At 42.3% G+C, this 21922-nt stretch overlaps 1 protein-coding gene across 1 annotated transcript in view; it reads left to right on the top strand.

Annotated features, from left to right (window-relative positions):
- The first annotated feature begins 535 nt into the window (after positions 1 to 535).
- Positions 536 to 21922, top strand: part of pip5k1bb (phosphatidylinositol-4-phosphate 5-kinase, type I, beta b) — a 32133-nt gene continuing 10746 nt past the window's right edge. Inside the window, exons 1-7 of the mRNA XM_063490459.1 lie at positions 536 to 782; positions 10680 to 10775; positions 10876 to 10938; positions 11434 to 11564; positions 14171 to 14288; positions 16328 to 16480; positions 17641 to 17940. Coding sequence (XP_063346529.1) covers positions 10876 to 10938; positions 11434 to 11564; positions 14171 to 14288; positions 16328 to 16480; positions 17641 to 17940 — 765 coding nt within the window. The 5' untranslated portion in view covers positions 536 to 782; positions 10680 to 10775. The remainder of the gene's footprint in view (positions 783 to 10679; positions 10776 to 10875; positions 10939 to 11433; positions 11565 to 14170; positions 14289 to 16327; positions 16481 to 17640; positions 17941 to 21922) is intronic.

The raw sequence follows: 21922 nt of genomic DNA, 5'->3' as shown, positions 1-21922 counted from the left end.
AACAACAACAAAGGTTACTAAAATAAAAAAAATGTCAACATTTATTTGTTTTTTACTGTGATATCATTCATATTAATCTAACCGTGTTTCAGTGAGCCTGCTGTGAGTGTGCACCTAACACAAGTCCACAGATCTGGAGACACCGCTGAGAGCTGAGTGAACATTAAATGCATTTACACTCTGTATAGATGGAAGTATGCTAATTTTCAGACGTTGTTTACAGCACTGCATCCCAGCCTGACCACAAAGATTTCTCATGTGTGTGATTCGATGAATAAATATTTGTTAACAGGAAGAGTTACCCTCCAGTGAACCCACGCAGACACGGGGAGAACACCCACAGCCGACACTGAAACTCTCCACCCTGGACCTTCTTGCTAGAAGGTGGATGGTGCCAGCACACAGCACCACCTGCTGCCCCTGCTGAACTTGGATCTAAATTGATGCTTAACGAAACTGTGAGATTTGCTGCTGCCAGCAGAGGGCGTGCTCGTGCCACTTTTCGTGCTCGCTTGAATCCAGTGGCGCACTGAATGGCACGGCTGTAAAGAGGCAGGGCTGGGAGGCAGAGACAAACGACACAGGTCTGCTCGGCAGAGGAGGAGGACTCAGTTCACAGCCAGCCTGCGGTGGAAATAAACGCTGCGTGTCCTACTCTACCCGCAGTTTTGTATCGGTGGCGAGTAGCGTTGAAGAAACAGAAAGGCGCACTGTGAAGACTGCAGCAGCCGCTCAGACGGGGATATTTCCACAAGACTGCGCAGAAGAAGAAGACGATTACTGTGAGTTTGATGCGTCACACCAAAGATTCGTACAGACGAAAACAAAATGACTGTAGCCACCGACACAGATGTTCACCCAACATCTTCTACAGCCTTGTGGACATAGCGTCAGTTCTCAGGTGTTGTCACGACAGGTGAACAACTGCAGGTGTGCGAGTCAGTCAGCTGCTCAGTTTGTAGTCTGATAAAGAGGTGTCATTGCTCTGAATAATTCAGTTTTAAAAAATGATATGTTCTGGCTAAAGACTCATAATTTTAGATCCTCTTAACATATTCATAATGTTAAGTTCAGGTGTGACATTAGGGGAATTTCATCCTTCACTCTTGTTGATTTTATTTAGATGAGTGCTGCTCTACAGTTCTGTCTTCCTTTATATATATTTTATAGCCGTTTTCTATTAAGTGAAGTTTTTCCACCCTCATGTATCTGCACATGTGAGCCTGGGCTTGCACATTTACAGAGAAACAGACAGTTTGATGGGAAATGAGGCAAGCATGTTTGGAAGTTGTGCAACTGAGGATGGAGCAAGGAAAGTGTGGTTCAAAACGTGATGACAGTTAATGGGGGAAGCGACCTTTTTAACTTCCTGTGTGTGTTTTGAGTGCCTGGCGAGCTACAATTAGATTTCCACATTGCATGGCCTGGCACGTGGATACACTTCTCAGGAACCTTTCCTGCATTTGAGATGCAAAACACGTCAGAAACAGATTATCTGTTTCACCAAATTTCTCTCTGTATGTGCTGGCCCGAGCCTCAGCATCTGTCACGTTCTCACTGCTCTTTCTACAGCGAGGTGCTACATTTCTCTGCTGGTATTTGGCAGCCGAGCTCCTCACAGACAGCCCCTTTCATCCTGATGCGCCTCCACACCAAAGACCTGAGCTGCGACCACTGTGAAACAGTTTTAAGAGTCCAAAAGAAGAAGAGACACAACCTGTAGGCTGCTCTAGATACTGTTTAGTTGTGGCTCAGCTAATGAGTTTCTTTTTTACGTGATATATGATTGACTTCACTGAGTTTTGCTTTGTCACTCTGAATAATCACATGGGAAACATAAGAGTGCAGTTTTCTCTCTGTTATGAGGAGCAGTTGATGATAAATTCCTCTTTTGGAAATGCTTCAGGTGTTTTTCACGTTGTGGTTCATAAAGCAACAAATGCTGCTCAAATATCTTCTCATTGGTCCTTGAGATATTGCAGACATCAGACGCTAATTTGAATAATCAGTCAAATCTGACTAGCTCCAAGCTGGCCTATGCTACAAAGACAAAGCATCTATATATAAATGTGTAATCTCTTCATTAACTTCCTGTTCCTGCTTCATTTGACTGGGAGACAGGTGGGGTTTGTCCAGGCTGACCAGCTTGCCGCAGGAGTTTTGACAGGAAAATGGCTCATGCAAATCCCCTGCTCTCTCCTTGGGAGTAACACCTGTGCTCCTGTCCTGTGCTGCCTGCTGCCTTTGCACTGATAAAAGTGAGAAGCATTCGTGCATTACATAATGTTTTCCATTTGAGTGGCAGCAGAAGTGCCTCAGCACTGCGAAGCCCAAACTGTCAACACAAATCATATTTGATGATTCTGTGACTTTCTGCAGTTTTGTGTCTTTCCCTGGAGTTTTACCGGATTCTTACTTACTTCAGTAATTAAACGGTGATACTTGTGTGCAGAGGGGCCTCACAGGGCGCTCATACAGCTTTTTTTCCCAACTATATGAGCACCCTGTGTAAAAAGGTAGCACGATTACCAGCTGTAGGGTTTTTAAGTTCAGTCTTGTGATTTATGGGTCAAAGAGCTGATACCTGAACATTAGCTCGCAGCGCTCTCATTCCTGATAATGGTTTGAGTGACCAGTGTGCTACACAGGGGTGTGGCACACTGGTCACATTCAACATGTTCAGATTAGAGAAAAAAAAGTCTCACTGTGTTGTGAAAATGAAATCTGGTATCTGGTAATGTTTGTGTGTGTTCAGTGCGACCTCTCCTCCCACTACAGCCATTCTAGCTCTTCTCTCTGAGGATCCTCCCTCACTATTGTCTGCAGTCTGTATTGAAGCTGTCTAACATGCTGCGCTCCAGTTGCAAAGGGCTGAAAGCATAACAGGAGTGTTTGCTTTCTTTCTGGAGTTTGTCATCTTGGGTTATCCGACACCATGTCAGCCTTTTCTTGCTTCTGCTCAATGCTCCGCTGTAGCGAAATCTAAGCTAATTCCTGCTTTGTTGCTTGTGAAGTACTGAAGTAAGTGTAGTGAAGAGCGGTATTCTGCCCTTCAGCTCCTCATGGTGTTAAAACTGCTTTGTAGTTTTTCTAGTACAGTAGGTCAGCGGCATTTCTGCTTGGAAACTTACTTACTTTTTTTATTGGTTACTCTTATTGGTTAATCAATTACTAAATTAGCAATTTAGTACACTGGGTCAAATGACCAAATACCAGAGCTGAAGTATCTTTAGTATAGTCTGGCTGTACATGTTTGAGGTGGAAAATCGTATCGTTTTAGAGTCTAAATATCCGACATGCACCAAGTTTCCAGGTTTAAAAAGTCTCCTTGGTTGTGAAATTAACACAGACAGAGAAAATGAGCTAAATGGTATCCATCTGTAATACAGATGACGGTGAATAAAACAATGTATGTCCTTCAAACAAGCCAGTCAGACACACTCGAGTCATATTTGGAGGTTTAGGCTCCATACGTCTGTCCAGCATGACCTCCTCCTGAGCAGAGTGTGGGCTCACCCTCTCTTTCTGTTCTGTTTTATTGTCCTCATTCACTGGCCAGGCTCCACTCGTGTCAGCACATACCACATAGGCCTGCTGCTGACTGCCACCAGCGCCAGTGAGAACATTAAATCTAGAGTCTCTTATTTATTTTTGTGCCACACCCTTTAAACTTTGTGAGTTATAAGCAAAGAGGTAATCATCTCCTTAGGTTACTTGTTAGATACAGGAACTAAGAAAGAGGAAAAACCGCAAAGAAAATGTGCTATAGGAACAGAAAAGTTAAAATTTATTAAATATGTTCAGGTTTGTCTGGCAGACCACAGCGCCAAAAGTGTTTTGTTTTTCTCTTCTCATACAAAGTGAAATAAGTCAAACTGATAGTTAAAGGGACACATCACCAATTGTACCATCTGATCATTTATTTTAGGCATGGAGCCCTAAAAAAAAAGCTGTCTGTAGATCTCTTCAGTTGCATTTAATGACAGTTCAGCTGCATTCACATGCTGTTTGCCGAGTGGAAAGAAAACCTCACAATATTCAAAGCGTTAATGTGTTATCTCCAGATCGATCATCACCCTCATCCTTATTGTCCTTTTAGTTAAACCACTTAAATAGCCTTGAATTAGCTTCTTTTGTGCAACCCTCCATTTAAATTGATCGAAGTGTGGGATCTTATTTTGATATAAATGTGATGCATGTAGTTATTTTAAGCATGTCAGTGTTTTTTGCTGTTTCCCCACTAAGTCAGTGGTCTGAAGTTTTCCCAGTCAGCGTGTTGTAATTATTGTTTGAAGAACGATGAAAAGATGCTGCTGAGTGCAGCCGTTCTAGTGATGAAAAGCCAGGATGTCACAGCTTCTGTGACCAACTCAAACTTACTACAAACTTAAAATGACTTTCTAACCTCATTCTTATAAATACAGAGACAATCTTTAAAAGAACGTCAGCGATCATCACCGTGATGGTGTCTTCATGTACTTTGCAGCAGAGGAACATGGATGCAGAACTTCCCGGTATTATCGTTTTGATCTTAATGACCTCCAAACGGGAATTCCCATCTCTGTGGGCAAGCGGCACGTCAGCACCAGCTTTTGAAAGAGTGGAAAAAAAGGAGACCTGCAGACATAATTGGCTCACAGTTCTTCTACACTGCATAACCATTAGTGGTTGGGTTGGCCGGTTGGAGGCTGCTGGCAGAGCGATCCATTGGCAGCGTCGCAGGAATTCCGATTATTTGGAGGTTGTGATGTTTTGTTGTTGTTGTTTTGGGCCGGCTGAGTCCCCTGCGGCCCCCTCCCACTCTCATGCCCTGATAATGACGAGGTTTGGAGGCCCACTTGGGGGACACTAGAGTGCCAGAGCGAGATGGCAGGAAGCAGAAATGAGTGGAGAGAATGGAGACGGTCGTAAAAGTAAAATTCTTCCATTTTTATTTATTTATTTATTTATTTTTTAGTAACCTGTGACCTCAGGTCAATAAAGGCCTGGCGACATGCTCCCCTTTTAATCATGTGATGGTCTACTTCAGAGAAGTACATCATTTACGGTCTGCTTCTCAGAAGTAGAGCATTTATGTTTGTGATATGCATAGGTAATAAAACGGCCTCTCTCTCGGCTTAAAGTGAAATATGAGGACCTTTGGACTACAGTGCAGGCTTTAGTAAAACTGATATGGGCAAGTCCGTCTCCTATTCTTTCTGTTCCATATGGTAACGATATCCATGGGCCTTGACGTTGGGAGCAGAGGCTCGCTGTGGTTAGATATCACTGGTAGTTAAGCATAATAAGCCTGCTGTAGTACGTTCTGTACAGCCGTGCTGTACTGTACCATCCCATCGGAGCAGCGTCTCTGCTTCTGTGTCTTTAAAGAACATTGTCTCTGTTTTCTGTCCATTAACTCATCTCTATGTTTCTCCCCACCTCCCCCATGCCCTCAGCCGAATCATGTGACACACTGGACACAGAGGGTGACCTCCTCCTCACAGCTTCTCATGCAGAGTGGAGCTAGAGCGAGACGCTCTCTGAATTACAAATAGACAGACCGAATCTTCTCCCCGGGTTTCCTCTTGCTCAAGTTATCTTATATAATGAAATGGAGACATTTTTTGTGACTTTATTACCACAGATTTATCTTTTCTCTCAAGAAAAGGGGATTTACATAGAATAAAACTTGATATAACTTCCGACTACACGTTTACAGGACAGCTTTTCAGAATCTCTGCCTCTCACTGTCCTCCATCTTTTGTCATATGTCCCTCGCCCCATGTAGCTTGTTTCTTCTGTTCATGATGCATTTCAAAGGTCAGGCCACTCTGTAGGTGTAATCCCACCCGCCTTTTTTTCTGCTTTATTTCTTGTCATCAAAAGGTCAAACACCATGCTAATATGCAATACCACAGAATAAAATGTAGGTTTAGAGATGCATGCATGGTCAGGGGAACATCAGTGCCGAGCTCACTGAAACATTTTTTTAGGATTCAGGAGGATGCTGTGTTCAGTACACGCTGTACGCTCCGTCTTGTGTGATTGATGGTAGCTGCTTTCAGTGAAGGGAGCTCCCATTTTTTACACCTGTGTCAGGGCTCTCCTTGCAGCATGAAGATGTTAAAACAGATCGGTGTTTGTTATTTTTTAATCCAAACAAGCTCTTCTGGTAACTTTATCAGTGTAAACCTCATGAATAGACCTCAGTGTTCAGTGTTTACTTTAGCTTTCCATCATTTCCTACAACATCTAATACATTACGCACATGTTTACTATAGACTGTATCTAAAAGATGACCATAGCCACTATGGCTTTCCTCGTTGGGTAGTGGAGTACTGTTTTTAAAGCGTCAGCACATTTTATCAATCAGTCCTGGTTGTTTTGAACCCCAGGTGACCATGTCTTAACAAGAGAGTGCAGTGCTCAGTTATCAGCTAATGTTGGCAAGTTCCACCTATGGACTGTATTGTGGTGCATCACACGGCCATCAATACCTGTACTTGCAAATTAGTGTAAAGACATCGAAAACATTTTTAAAAAGAGTAAAAAAAAAAAATAGGAGAAACCACTCTCTGATGTGCTGTTAATATAAATAACAGCACATTAAGCCATATTAGTTTCAGATATTCACCTTGAAAATACTCCAGAAGGCACCAACACCACAAACTCTGGAGATCCAGGTTGGTATTGTCACAGTTTTTTTTGTACCAGCTGATTATTTTAAGGTGGAAGTTTAATTTGGATCGACTTGTTTTCAGAGATGGTGGCTTTCAGCCCTGGAGGTTGGCCCTTCATGGTAGCATACAGGCTTAATATCAGTAATTAACCGAAATATTTTCTTTCAGCTTGACCTGTATCTTTTCATTTAGCCACGCTTTTTGGCCACTTTTGCCAATTAAAGTCACGTAGCCTACCTGTTTCTTACTCCAGCCTGTCGGCCATCTTTGTGGGCTGCCGTTTTAGTCTGATTTCATCATGTAGCCTTCCTTTTGCACACATACCCAAACACTTGGAAAGCTCTGCAGTGCTGCATAGTGCCTGGTGTTCAGGGACAAACACTACTCTGAAGCAGCATCACAGCTTTTCCATCTGAGCAAAGATGAAAAGAAACATACCTCCAGAGCATGTCGTAAAATATGGAACACAACGTGCCAAAAACGGGTCAAAATGATACCTGGCTTCTTTTATAATGGCTTCTTCTGTTGTATTTGTGTGTGTGTGTGTGTGTGTGTGTGTGTGTGTGTGTGTGTGTGTGTGTGTGTGTGTGTGTGTGTGTGTGTGTGCGTGCATTGGACCAGAAAACCTATATGTATCTATACATGCTAAACTGTAGTTCTTCCTTGCTGTTATGGTCTTTGTCTGCCTTACTGTATCAAGATGGGGGAAACAAAGTCCTTAGGTAATCACACTGACACACCAAAAGAGCACTGGTATCAAAAGTAAAATGATCACTGCCCCACATGACAGATGCATACAGACAATGAGCCTTTTCTCTGTGTATTTATTGGGAATATTGAGTATATATTTTTTGAATGCCCTACATCCCGAGTTTCTGTGATACAGTCAAGGATGAGAGCAGTTAAGTTGATGAAGCTGATCCTCTTCAGGCTGAGCTAAGCTGGCTCCCCGTGCATCTTCTTGATTGTATCCACCCAAATCCAGATCTCGGTGCTTATCTAACATCTGAGTTGTGGGATTGCATGGGTCATGAAAGCCCAGCAGCCCAGTCCTTGAAGCTCCGCATTGCTGCTCTGCTATTGATTTTCCATTATGTCTCCAATCTGCAGCGGTAATCCAATAGTATCTGGGGACTGAAGCAGAGCAGAGCAAAAGGAACCCATATGTGATATCTCTGGAGATGGAGACTGTGGGAGCCTTGTTGACTGAATACCTCACAGCCTTGAAGTCATAGTCAGATGGTTTTGAAAAAGATTGTGATCCAGATTGTCCTAATTTTAGCCTAGCTATTCCACTGAAGGGCACTGGTAGATATAGATCATTTTGAAGAGGTTATAATTTCCGTAGCATGGTTAATGATGTGTTGATTGATCTGCCTGACCACTGCCTTTATTATTACTACTGGTTTGCCCGCTGGGATCATTGAGGGAATATTAGCACAGCTACTTTGAGTTTTTGACAGCTTAGATTTATTCAATCTGCATAATCATCATACCAGACAGCCCACGTCTGCTCTCTGCAACATATTTTCCTTTCAAGGACTGCCTTGGCTGCAGAGTGGCTATTTGACTTCCACAGGGGCAGAATGGCAGCCTTGGCAATAACCCCGAAGCCACGGAGGAGATACGGCATGAGAGCCAGTGTTTGATCTGCACTCAAGTGTGTTTGTTTGAAGGGTGGCAGAGTTTCTGACAAGGCTGTAGGGACGAGTGGGAATGGAGTTGTTTACGTACAGTGAGGCTCAGGGAGAGATGAGAGGTAAATGCAAAGTTTTAGAAAGAAAAAAAACAAAAAAAGCTTCACAAGAAGGGAAGGACACGGTGCTCGAAAAGTAACGTTTCATAATGAAGTTGTGGTAAGTCAGGGAAAAAGTTTAATGTTTTACTAAATGGTTTTAATGTCTGCGTGTAGTTTATCAGGTTGTTGAAAGCTGATCCTGGAATGTCATTTCCTGCATTGCTTAGGAATTTTCTTCAGGTCATTGCAAAGGTGTTACAAAGTCTTATCGTAACATATACTATCTTTGACCTTACTTGCTTTTTCACAAAGGCATAGAAATATCAGCTCCCTATGCACACGCCTGTGTGAGTTTTCCATTCAGATTCAGGCTTTCACGTACTAAGTTTCCCTTTTATTGATCCGTTGGATCACTTTCCCCATTTGGTTCTCGCCCAAGACCACAAATATCCACGTCCACTGTCTACCAGAGGCATTGATTTAACAAAGTTGCGTTTTTGTGTCAGCGAGGTCGTCTAATGTAATTGTGAAACACGAGGTATTGTGTTACACGTGTACAGTGTACCCTTGTTTTCCTCGTTAGAGTCCTGTGAGTGGCATTTACCATGGGATGGGAGTGTTTGACAGCGGTGAGACGCTCCTGATTAGGATCCTCCGTCCATTTTTACCGACCATCTGTCTGCCTTTCTTTTGTTGAGAGGTGAACAAGAGACCTGCTGTTGTTCACTGCAGCTGCGGGCCTCTCGTGGATTGTTCTCGAAGCAGTCTGTTAGAGTACCAGCTGGGTTGTGGGGTCAGGTGAGGGAGAGGCGGCTGGAGCGCGAGAGAGAGTGAAAGAGAGGTCCGCACAATTCATTTTGACTCTGACACTCAGGCCGGTGCTGAGCTGAGAGCCAGACAGGCCTGCCTACGGGCTTATTAACATTCCTCAGGTTCAGGGCACATAGCTGTACCGTGTAAAGGCTCAGGTGGATCAACACCTCATTACACTGACTGACGAGGCTCGAGATCAATAACAGGATTTTATGACAGACGTGAGCTTTACAAAAAACAGGAGCTCACACAAAAAAACATATTGGGTTTGCTGTGTGAGCGAATGTGCTCGTGTCCTTTTCGTAAGGAAGGAAATTATTTTAAAGGTGATATAAAAGCTATGAATGATTCACAGAGGCAGAATAAGACCGAGTAAGCCTGTAGCCAGGATGGTCTCTATGGTCTGTGCTATTGTCTCTTATGTGTTTATAGCAACAGAGAAGCTGGTGTGCAGATTAGGAGCCAGTCTGGAGATAAGAGCTGAGTGTCTGCTACACTCTCAATATCTGAATCTCTGTGTGTGAGCGTATTTTCATCCAAGAGCACCTTTCTCCATTTGGAGACTATTTCCAACAAAGGTGCAACATATTGCGAGGATTTTACTTTGCAAGAACCAAACACAAACAAGACTTTTTCAATTAGTGTTCCACTGCATGGCGATGATGTGATGATGATGTGACAGCTGGTCACAAAACAGGTGACCGCAGGGCATGAGGGCAGCAAGACATTGTGCGATACTCAAAGCTCCAGTAACAGCAGGCGCATTTATATGCAGGTGATGTGGTGACTGCAGCCTTGCGAGAGCTTGTCAAAGTCCAACTTTTGCAAGTGCTCTTACTCCTCACTTCTTCTCAGCGTGTCCTGAGGCAACATTTAAATGACTTATGCCACTCTGTCTCATTTTCTCTGGGAGTGGTAGTGGAGAAAAACAGACAAATTTTAAGGAGGAGTGGAAAATTCATGGAGAGCATACGTAGAAACAAGACAGACCGTTGCTTTGTGGTTCAGGGAGGACTTGGATGAGCTGTAAGCCGGGCAGTGACAACGGATGGCTTTCAGCTTCAGGGCTACTCCTCGTTCATGCACGCTGTGCAGCTCCACTCCTTTATGAGGTGTTGTTCTGCACGTACAAAGTCTTGAATATGGAGGCAATATGAAAACAGAGAAGCCGGCGATTAGATTAAAGTGTAACAAGATTTCTGTATCTGCACGCTCTGATTTGTGAGGTGTTGAAGTGACAGGCAGGAAAGCACTGTTTCTCCAACACGGCACTCGAGCAGAACTCTGATGTTTATTACAAAACACAGATGTACATCTCATGAGTCAGGAGTGACTATCAGAGTTAAAGTGCCTTTTTTATCAGGTGGAGATTAGCAGAATCAGCAAAATTCACTTACTTTAATGCAATGTCAGTACCTTTTTAAAAATATTTTATAGTAACTTATTGCGCACCCGTTCTCTTACAGAAGGTCCTGTGACAACTCCTGATGATTGCTCAGCCTGACAATCAAGAGCTGCTGCCCTGATTGCTGCTCGTCAGGCACAGCTTTTCATTAAGCAAGGTATGTTTTTGACTGCTCGGTAAATTTCAGAGCGATACAACAATTGACAAGAATTACAGTGTTATAGTTTGTTGCCTGAATGACTTTGTGTCCCTTTCAGATGTCAACCGCCACAGAAAATGGGACAGGAGGGAATCGGAGCTCAGAGAAAACCTACAAGAAGGTAAAAGAGTGTGTTTGGTAACATTTTCATGTTATGATGAATATGAGCACGATCCCTCAACATTTACTTGGAAATGCTGCTGTTTAGAGTCAGCTTTTGCTTCTGTCCCTTAACTGTCCTACTGCAGCACATTATGTCGTGACCGTTCCACAGCCAGCTGCCAGCAGTCAGTCAAGTGCTGGGTACATTTGTTTTCTTTCTTGTGCTGTAGACGTCACTCCTTATGGCAACATCTCTCTTTTCTTTTTTTTTAAGATTCAACCATAATGCATTTCTTTATACTAGCTACCTCTGTTCAGGTTTGGGGAAATATGTTTTTTTTAGAGGTGTCATGCAATAAAAACACAAACTGGATTTGTGTCCAAGTCTGCAAGTACAGTTGGATGTGTTTGTGTGGAAATTCTCATATTTCAAATCAAATCAAAGGGTAAGCAAGGGAGCAAGTGTGCCACGGCTAGACTAATGTGATATTTTCTTTTCAAATTTCCCATCAAGACCACATCCTCGGCGTTAAAGGGAGCCATTCAGCTCGGTATTGGCTATACAGTGGGAAACCTCACCTCCAAGCCTGACAGAGATGTTCTTATGCAAGACTTCTATGTGGTGGAGAGTGTCTTTCTGCCCAGGTCAGTGATCCCACATGCACATCCACAGTGTTACAGTTACAGAAACACTCTCTCTGTTTTTGTGCGGTGAAGGTTTGTGCGTTGTCATCAGATTGCGTCCTTGTCGCGTAAGCTCAAGGTTATTTATCTGCAGGACTTGGTGAATAGGAGAGCTGCTTCGTAAAAACAGACTGTGTGTAGGTTGGCTGTGAATGAAGTGAATGAATGGAAAGCGAGTGAAGGGCACGCTTCGCCTGGACGGCCTCCGCAAATATTATATGTCTGGATCTCGAATTAAAAACATTAACAGCTGTTATTAATCACGCTCAGTGGAAACTACATGCGCTCGAGATCCACTCCAAAGAAAATGTGGTACCACCTCAAACTGCCAGCGTCATCATTTATCAACAGTTTTGCTAGTCTAAGTCATGACGCAGGGATAAAACTATTCTAGTGGATTATCTTGCCAAGAACTGTGGAATCAGCTTACTGTGTGCCTCTTAACTGCCACAGAGCAAAACGTACGGCGGTGCGCCGCTGAGCTGTCATCCTGGGCTATCTTCAAAATTACATCATCAGCTCAAAGAAATGCTTTATATAATCTAAAGCAGGACGAGGAATTCATCGAAAGTGTTGCCTTATGCCCACACATATGGTTTATTAACACACAGCTGATGCTGCGGCACATACTTTATCAGTTTTTGTTTGCTTTTAGATCTGTAGAGGAACTACAAAAACAAATTAAGTCAGGAGCAGCTGAGCAAAAGATGTCTATTAGTTGCTGTTTGTCCATCCCAGTGTAAATACATCGAAGGTCATTCAATGTTGTGTTTAACCCTTGGACGTCAGGAGGAGAATTACAGTCCTATCAGGATGTACTTTGTGGTTTACCTTAGAGATGCTGCACCAGGATATGCAAACTGGGCATGGTTTATGCAAACCTCCTCCTGGCACGCACACCAGTCCTGCTCCTCAGCAACAGCCAAACAAAGCTCTTGTTGTGTTTGACTGATAAAGGCCCTGATGACTTTCAAGACTTTGATGAAAACTCCACGTCGCTCGCTGAGACTCTGAAGTGCAAAATGATGAGCGACAATTGGTTTAAAATGAGGCTTGTTTCATCCAGCCCAAGTTTGAATTAAAATGAAAGTGGTGGCAGTCTCCAGGGCCACCTTTTTCACAGTGGGAGAAAGAATCTAGGCCATGTTGTTAGGAAGAAAAGAAAATTACACAAGACAGAACAAACAAAGTGTAATGAGTGGGGGGAGAAAATGAATGTCTTACATCTTTAATCTGACATAACCGTTTCCTATTTTATTCTTTCTGCTTTCCCTCAGCATTTATCTTCTGTTCTGTAATAACACACAAACCCTTCTCTTTCCTCACACCGCAGGACTATCCTGAACAAGTGACTAAATGATGGAAACGGCTCTCAGATGTTTTTATTGCCTCCCTCCTGCTTACCTCTTCTTCCTCTCTATCTAGTTATTGTTAATCGTTTTCTTCTTTGGAGGTTTTTCCAATTTTGTGTGTCCAGTCAGTTCAATTTTAGGATGCCTGGAGATGTCGCTTTGACTCCCACACGCTTAATTTTCAGTTTCTCTCACACCTTTCCGCAGACGCACGCAGACACAGAGAGGGAGATGAATCCCTGATTAGACTGAAATGTTTCCGGGCACTTGTGTTGGTTAATATTTTTTTTCTTTTTAGTAGACTCTCAATCAGTGGCAAATGATTCCCGTTGTCCTCGCGCACTAAACAAAGCATTCAAATGCCATTGTGGCGTGATCACAGATATAGTGTTACACCTGCGCCTTGCCTCTGTGTCACTGAATATAGCACACACAGGGAACAACAAAAGGGCCTCTCTACCCAGAGCAGCTTCCAAGTAACCAGATTTAGAGGTGCCCTGGGAAACAAAACCTTTATTAACCTATTTCTGCAACTACAAAACTGATTCCGCTGAAAGTTTAGTTTTAAAAAAAGACTCGACGGCTGACTCACGCTAACCTTATCCAATGTGCTTACAGGATTATGGGTTAGGTTAGTTAGAAACAGGGTCAGCCTTTGTCAAAGCCCGTCTGGAAACGTCTCCCACTCCACGCTTGGCAAAAAACAAAAAAAACATGCAGGTTATTGTGTCTCATTTTGTTTGTTTTTAAACCTTTTATTTGAGCCATTTTCTCCCCATTTGAGCTGAAGTGCATGTGTTTTATTTGGTATTGTTCGATCCAGTAATTAGAGCCATCTTCAGTCACCAGGCGAAGAACTCTATACAGACCTATCTCTGTTAGCACAATGCTGGTGAATCTGGGTTCCCATAGAGGACTTACTGAAGCCTGTTCAAGCAGGAATGGAAGAAAATACAAGGGCCCACTGATAAAATTACCCAGAGTCAATAGCGTAGATACCAGGCACAAAGATTAGGTATTGGTGTTCATTTCCCCCCCGGTAGTGGCAGTTTTCCAGGGGGCGCGAGAATGCATCTGTGTTACTGACACTAATATTTTTCCCTTTTAAAATGTTAAAGCTTCTTTTTTAAATTTCATGTCAGTTAGTGTTGAAAAATGTATCTAATATACCCGTTTGTGTGTTTGTCTCATCTTGTCTTGGTCAAATATTACCAGTGAGGGAAGCAACCTGACTCCAGCACATCACTATCCTGACTTCCGCTTCAAGACGTACGCCCCGCTGGCCTTCCGCTACTTCAGAGATCTGTTCGGCATCAAGCCAGATGACTACCTGGTAAGACTAAAACCTGGCAGACCTTTCAGGTCATTATTTGTGTTCATGCTCATAATCCAGACCTCAGCTCAGTCTGGATCACCACCTCATTTGTATGGAGCCATGCCGCAGGAAGCAAATCTAGTGCACTCTCATTTCTCAGCACAGCAACTGAAATTAACCTGCTGGTTCTATTCAAGGGGGTAAAAAAAAAAGGTCATTTTAAGTTTTTGCTGTCAAGACTTAAAGGAAAAAAAGGAGATTTAAGAAAATATGCTGAGTCACTTCCTGTCACTGGCTGCCTGCCCAGTATTTCGCTGCACATAACCCGCATAAACTCACACTGCTGTTTATGAGATTAAACAGAGATAATTTTTATAAATTAGTGAGATCTATGAAATTGGATTTTGATGTTTTACCCGCTCCAGCCTTAATGCAAAGCTCAGCTAACTGCTTGCTAGGTGCTATAACTTCACATTCAACGTAAGGTGTTACAGGGGCATAAATGCTGAAATCGCGTCATTTTAAGGATGTTGCTAGGCGGTTGCCAGTCTACGTAATGACGTAGATGCATTTTTAAGATGTTCTACATGCCAAGTTTGATTTCTCATCTCCCTGGTTGTGTAGGAGGAGTGAGCAGCCAAAGAAACAAACACACAGGCTGAGATTTCCTGCGTTACAGCGAGATTCACCTGGGTCTTACATGCACACGTCACAAACTGACATAGATAATCAGTTGTAAGTCTGATTTAAAAAAAAGAGAGAATTCCTCGTTATTTTTGTCTGTCGGGAATTTCTTTCCACCAACTAAATGCTGACTAATGTAGAATCCAATAGGTTGAGTAATGCTGCAGTCCCCAGGAGGGTGAAGTCAAGGCAAAACACTGGGGTGGTGGAGATACTGGAGCTAATAATGACAGAGCATGTGCCCTCATTAGCACAGCTGTAATCCTCACACATGCAGTGATTTCCCAGCAGACTCACAGGCACACATTTTGACATTTAGACAGAAGCATTTTGTGTGATTCATGTTTTTGTTTTTGCTCGTTTGCACGTGTTATTGTCTGTGAAAATATTCCCTGGCTGAAGTCTTTGGTGTTCATTTCAAACGTTTGACAGCACTAATTTAATGCTAAATTGATACTCTACCTTTTTATAAATAAAATTAGATTTCAAAAAGGTGTGATTTCCTCTGACCTGTGTCCTGCTGTGACGGCATCTTCCTGCGTTCCTTATGCCTCGAAGTCTTTCCTAAACCCATCAGGCTGCATTGTTCCTTTTGATGGCCAGATTCTTTTCTGCATAAATGAAAGACAAAAAGCTCCAGAAGAGATTCGGAGATTAAAAAGTTATTTCAAAGCCAAAGAGGGATGATGGCGTAAGGCCCGCCAGCGTTGAGGAGTAGTGCTAATGACTGATGTCCTTGAGGTGATGATGAATTCATTCAGGCGGAGGCCACACTGCGGGGTCTAATTAAGAGAGAATGTGGACACGCATACACAGCCAGCCTCAGTGCAAATGCAATAAAGTGCGGATGTGTTTGTGCCGGTAACGCAACGTGACTGTGGATGGTCATCAAGTGGAAGAGTCTCTGGAGAGGGAGAGTAGATGCCTCCAGTGTTTCTCTCTTTTGAAAATGTGGCTCTCATAATGCACTGATTAATATCTAACACTTCTCTACAGTCTTGCGGGTTCTCCCTTGTATGTAGATGGGCACTGCGGGACGGAGGCTCTCGTTTCTTAGCAGGAAGATTCACATGTCCGTGGGCGCCTATAAAGTTTGACAAACAGATAAACACTAGACTGATGTGAAGCAGAGCTGGCATTAATGGAACAATAAAACAAATGTAGACATGGTTCTGCTTTCTCCGATAAGCATGTGAACAACTGTAGACTTTGGGGCTGATTTTTTATTACAAAAGCGGCCCTCCAATTTTGTGGCACCAGCCGAGGGACCTTTATCTGTTTCCTGCTCTGCTGTGTGCAAAGCTAGGACCATAAAGAGTTGATTTGTGAATTTGATGTATTAGATATGAAATGTTTATGGCTCTCTTCCTCAGTACTCCCTGGTAAATGAGCCTCTGATTGAGCTGGTCAACCCCGGGGCCAGCGGCTCTCTCTTCTACCTGACCAGCGACGATGAGTTCATCATTAAAACCGTTCAGCACAAGGAGGCCAAGTTTCTCCAGAGGCTGCTACCAGGATACTACATGGTGAGAAATTTAATGTTACTTCATTACAGTTCATGATGGCATGTGAAAATTCTTGCTGATTGGTGTCTAAAACCTGCTTGGTGTTAAATTAGTGATTACTCATGAGATGCTTCAGAGGCAAAAATGAGATGGAGTGAAAATGTCCTTTAGCTCCTGCTCTAGGAGCCTGAATAGCAATTCAACTTGACTGAGGACAATGGTAGCTGAATAGATAAAAGTCCAACATTCGATCAGTTCATTTTGTTATTCATGTTTTTATTTATTGCATCCACATTCTGTTTGACATCACAACATTGGCAGTGAAGCATGGAGTTTACATGGTGCCAAGTTTTCCACATATGGAATTTAAACCATACGTAGTCTTCCCCTTCCAGTTAGTCCTCTTGTGCAGCAATTCGCCTCTTCTATTTTTAGATATATCCTTTCATAGAAGTGCTGTCCTGACCACTTAAACTTGTGCTCCAGTAGTGTGTTTTAGATTTGATCCACTGTGTTCAAACTGCAACCCTTCACTTGAATGTTTTCTTTTTGGAGAAGAAGGTAAAGTCGCAGGGAACCATATCTGGCAAGAATTGAAGGTGTTGAGCCAAGACTTTGTTAATTTGGAAAAAAAAAATACACTCACAAAATTTCGAGTTGTGTCTATTGAATGTTTTCCCTCAACAGTCTAACTTTGGGAGACAGTTTGGACAACTCCTTGAATGTTATAGCAAAATCGAAAAGCATGCTCACTGGGCACTATGTGCCATTCCACTGAAAACTGCTGTGCTCTGAGCCGTAACAGAAGACTCAACACTCTTCTTGGCATGAAAATCAGGTCTGTCTGACACAGAAGTTTGCTCTTTGCACAAGTTTAAAGTCCTCTGCAAAGGTCTATTTTTTTTTTATTTTTTTAAATCAACGGAGCTACAGATTTTTTATAGTAGTAGAAATACTAAACAGATGGTCCACAATTTATAGCTCTATCTACAAACACTAACATAGCTCCTTATCTGGGGTAGGTACGTCACAGTTATCTGCAATATAATTCTGACCATACACAAATTAGTTACCAAACTGCTTCCTTTTATCCCACACATTAATATATATTTTTTTAAAAATGCACCCAGTCTACAAAACTCAACGTCATTGCGACCCCTGTGCTTTCTCTAAATTCACAGAACTTGAACCAGAATCCACGCACTTTGCTTCCCAAGTTTTACGGCCTGTACTGCATCCAGTCTGGAGGCATCAACATCCGATTGGTGGTGATGAACAATGTGTTGCCTCGCTCTGTCAAAATGCACTACAAATACGACCTGAAGGGATCCACCTATAAGAGACGAGCGTCCAGGAAAGAGAGAGAGAAGGCCTGTCCGACCTACAAAGACTTGGACTTTCAAGACATGCACGAGGAGGGGCTTTACTTTGACGCAGAGACGTACAACAACCTCATGAAGACTCTGCAGAGAGACTGTCGGGTAGGTAGTTTTATGGATATTCTTCTCACAGACTGGCTTTGAAATGGCAGTCGTATCATGACAGGAAGCTCTTATTCCCTACAACAAATAAGGAAGTCTAGGATGATCTCATTTTTGGTTTCATAGCACAGAGCTTTCCTGTTGAAATCCTTTCAAGCTGGAAATCTTAGTCTAGTGAGAAAATATATCTTTTTAAAGGGTTGGTATGTATTCTAACACCAGCAACATGCATCCTTGTAACTTAATCACATTATATACTGCTTTGGGATAATAAGTGTGTATCCTAGATGGGACGAAATGTTTTGAAAAGAGAATTTTCCTTGTCTTTGCCACAGAGGGAAAGACAATGTGTTCAGCTAAACTTTCAGTTTGCCTTGGGTCTCTGTTCTTGTTTCCTTGCACGGCTATGTTTCACTACGTGACAGCTCTCCAAACACTGAATGTGATTAAGGCATGATCCTGGTAGCGTGAGACTCAGAGCCCTGTCCAAAGATAGTCTTCCAATCTAAAGGCTCACATTCTTCTCTGTATTAATGCAGACACCGTGAAATTGTTCAACTGAAGGAGGATAGTTTGAGCTTAATAAGAGACGTGAGCTGTGCTCTGGTGATTCACCAAATTTAAAAAAAAAAAGAAAACGTTATACTGCAAACACGAAACAAGAGACTTCATCCTTTCATATCCCTTTGTCTGTCTGCATTACATTAGTTTGGAAGAATTGTTGCTAGTCACGGAGACTGATGGATCGTGTACAGTAAATTTTCAGATTTGTGGGCCATAGCTGTGATTAAATAAGAAGCCTCTAGGTTTTAAAAAGCAAAAGACACAAAATTTAAGTGGTACTGATGTCTGCACCCTCTGTTCCCCTCCCAAGGCAACAATTCAGACGTTGTGCACCATAAACCCATAAAACAAATGGCTGTATATTAAGCTTTTTTACATTATAGCCTTCTGAAATGTTGAATTAAGACCCTAATAAAGCACTAAACATACATAACCTTTGGCTCATTGTTGGTTACAGCAGAAGTTTCCATTTGGAAAATACCTTTTCTAAACACAGAGAGTTTTTTTTTAACAAGACATGTATGTAAGTATGTATTCACTGAGGTCAGAGGTAAAACTGTGTGCTTTGCTTGTGGAGAGGTCATTTGTGTGTTTAAGGAGAACAGTTTGAATCGCCATTCTGAGAGTAAACACACAGAGATGATTTTGAGTGTTTCTCTTTGGCTCTGGATGAGGGCTGTGTCAATCCCACCCAGTAACAATTACACAGGCCAGTTACTTATTCTTTTAGGTAAATCCAAAGTATATTACAGATGAGCTGGTAGGAATGACCTTAGTGAAAGGGACTGTAACAGGGAGTGATTTGTTCACAGATAACTGGCAGACGTTATGTCCAAATCTGACAAATTTCAGATTTGAACACTTTAAAAATGATTAAAGGCAGATTTAGACAGAAGTAACTGAACTGAACCCAGAACTGAAATTAGTATGTTAGCATTGTACGATACAGCAGGAGGTGTTGTGTAACTTGGTGCTAAAAATTAACCATGTTCATAACTAATAGAGTTAATTGGGGCGAGAACACTGAACTGTTTTTTTGCACTGTTGAAGGAGAATGAAACTAAATATGGTGACATAGGCTACCACACAGCTGTCAGGTGGCTCAGCCTGGGGAAAGAGTATGGGACCTCAGAGCAGAAATTCAAGAGCATTATGAGAAGAAAGGCACAGACTTTCCAGAGTTCTCAGATGCAGAATAGAAGGCAGATCTTGCCTTTGCTGTTGCTGTGACTGTCCTTCACATTACAACTTTAGACACTGAATCTGATGATTTTAATGGACTTATTTAAGACCAAAACCCGCTAGTTTTACTCCACCGGAAAAAAAAAAAGAAATAAAAAAACAGATTAATTCATTTACCTACAAGCAAGATGGCAACAGTATTTTGTATAAAGTTAAAAGTCTTGTGCAAAAATATGCACATACAGTTCAGTTGTTTTGGGGAATGTTGAGTAAATGGTAATTAAATGCTGACGTTTTTACTGTGTCACATTTTCATCGTCTAACTATAAAGACTACTCTTTCTAGTAGCACTTTATAAAGAGAGAAAATTAATGAGCAAAATTGAGTTGGGCTTTTTAGTGTGTCCCTTCACAACAGCCCCAGTTTGTCATGTGGTCCCTTGGGAAAGTTAATTGCCCACTTATGGTTTTAAGGGCCATTTCACAGTGTGCAGAAAATCTAGACCTCAATTGTTGTGTTTGGAAAAAAAAAAGTTAACAGGCTGCTGTATTTAACCTGGAAATAGACCTGGATGTTACAGCAAGTGTTGATGGGTACATCAGATGAGTTCAGGGAACAGCAAAAGACTTCCTGGCAAAGTTCCTGCTGAGTCGTGCCAACCTGCCAGACCTGGCAACCTCGTGAGGCTCCATATAGCTAACAACTTAATGACTTCCCTTACACCAAACTTAGGGTAAATGATTCAGTTTTTTATTTGGAAGAAGAGGAAACAAACATGATGTTTTTATTGAAAGAATTAAAGCTAATGAATAGTGGGATGCTTTGTGTTTAGATCAGCCTATTATGTAACACAATCTGTGTCCTCTCTTTTCTGTATACTCAGAAAACAAGTAATGACATGGTTAGTTCTGTTTTACAGAAAATCTTTTGCTGCATTAGTTTGTAGTTTTGTGTTCCTCTTTAGGGGAAATTGATTCCTCTTACAGGATTGCTGCGTAAACAGGTGTGATCACCTCTTGCTTTCCCTCCTTTTAAGTCAAACATTATCTCGAGTTTTGCGGTAAATCTGGGTCTTGTGATGTTGACTTACAGTCAGGCTACCATAAACTAAGAGGACCCTTATGTAATCTCCTCAGGTTAGAGTGTTTCTCATTATCATTAACCAGTGTGTTGACTTTCTCAAAGTTCTGTTTTCTTAAGCACACTGACACCGACATCCTCCCTTCTGGCTAATTCAGTGCTTTCTTAATGTTTAACCTGGCAGTGCACGCAAGCAATTCGCAAGCTCAAAGTACAACAGAGATGCACTGGCTGTCTGTGTGTGTATAAAATGAATGTATATAGTTTATACAACCTATATGGTGTGTGCAAGTTGGACTGTTTTGCAGCAGCTGTTACAGAGACTGTGCTGTATAGTTTATTGTCATGGCTTCCTGCGTTTGCCTCCTAAGCGGGAAGCAAAGTGCCCTCTAAGCAGAATCTCTGTCCATTTCCATGAGTAAGCAGCTAACCCCGTCACCCCAGGAGAGGCCGCGGACCAGAACGCAGAGTAAGGGTCGGCAGAAGCTAAGCAACAAGGGCATAGGGGGCTTTGGAGGGAATGAGGAAGTGGAAGAAAGAGTTGTCCTTTAATAGCTATGATTAAAAAAGTAATGTTCAGCTGTTTTTCCAGAGCCTGCAGGAAATGTGGGAATGTGGAAAGTCAGAGTTTAGTTGAAAGAAGAAATGGTGTTTGAGCAATGCTTGTGACATTTCAGAAATAACCGATACTCACGGTTACACGGGACACTTCTGTAGAAATGCCGGCTGTGCTCTCTTCTTAAGTCTCTCCTCTCCATTACTCTCCAGCTCCCCTGATACTCCCCCAAATGCCAAAACAACATAGGGCATTAATAATTCATGCTGAACTCTACTCTACAGAGAGAGTGAGACAGAGAGGGTTTATTGTAGAGTGTGTTTGCATCTACCAGTCTGACTCTGTGTGTGTGTGTGTGTGTGTGTGTGTGTGTGTGTGTGTGTGTGGTGAAGAGCATTGCTGTCACATTACAGTCACTGTGCAGTGAGGCAAACATAATGACTGTGATGCTGAAGATGAAATCAAGCTGTTAGGAGACTTTTCTTCACAACACATGCTTGGCTGTCAACACTTTGTCATCTTGTGGGCAACTCAGGCCAAAAAAGCATTAAGAAATATACACTTTTGGCCACTTTATTAGATACACTTGCTAGTACTGGT

Source organism: Pelmatolapia mariae, linkage group LG12 (genome assembly GCF_036321145.2).
Source record: "Pelmatolapia mariae isolate MD_Pm_ZW linkage group LG12, Pm_UMD_F_2, whole genome shotgun sequence".
Taxonomy (NCBI): Eukaryota; Metazoa; Chordata; class Actinopteri; order Cichliformes; family Cichlidae; genus Pelmatolapia; species Pelmatolapia mariae.
Note: the sequence above shows the minus strand (reverse complement) of the source record. Positions and strands in the feature narration are given on the sequence as shown.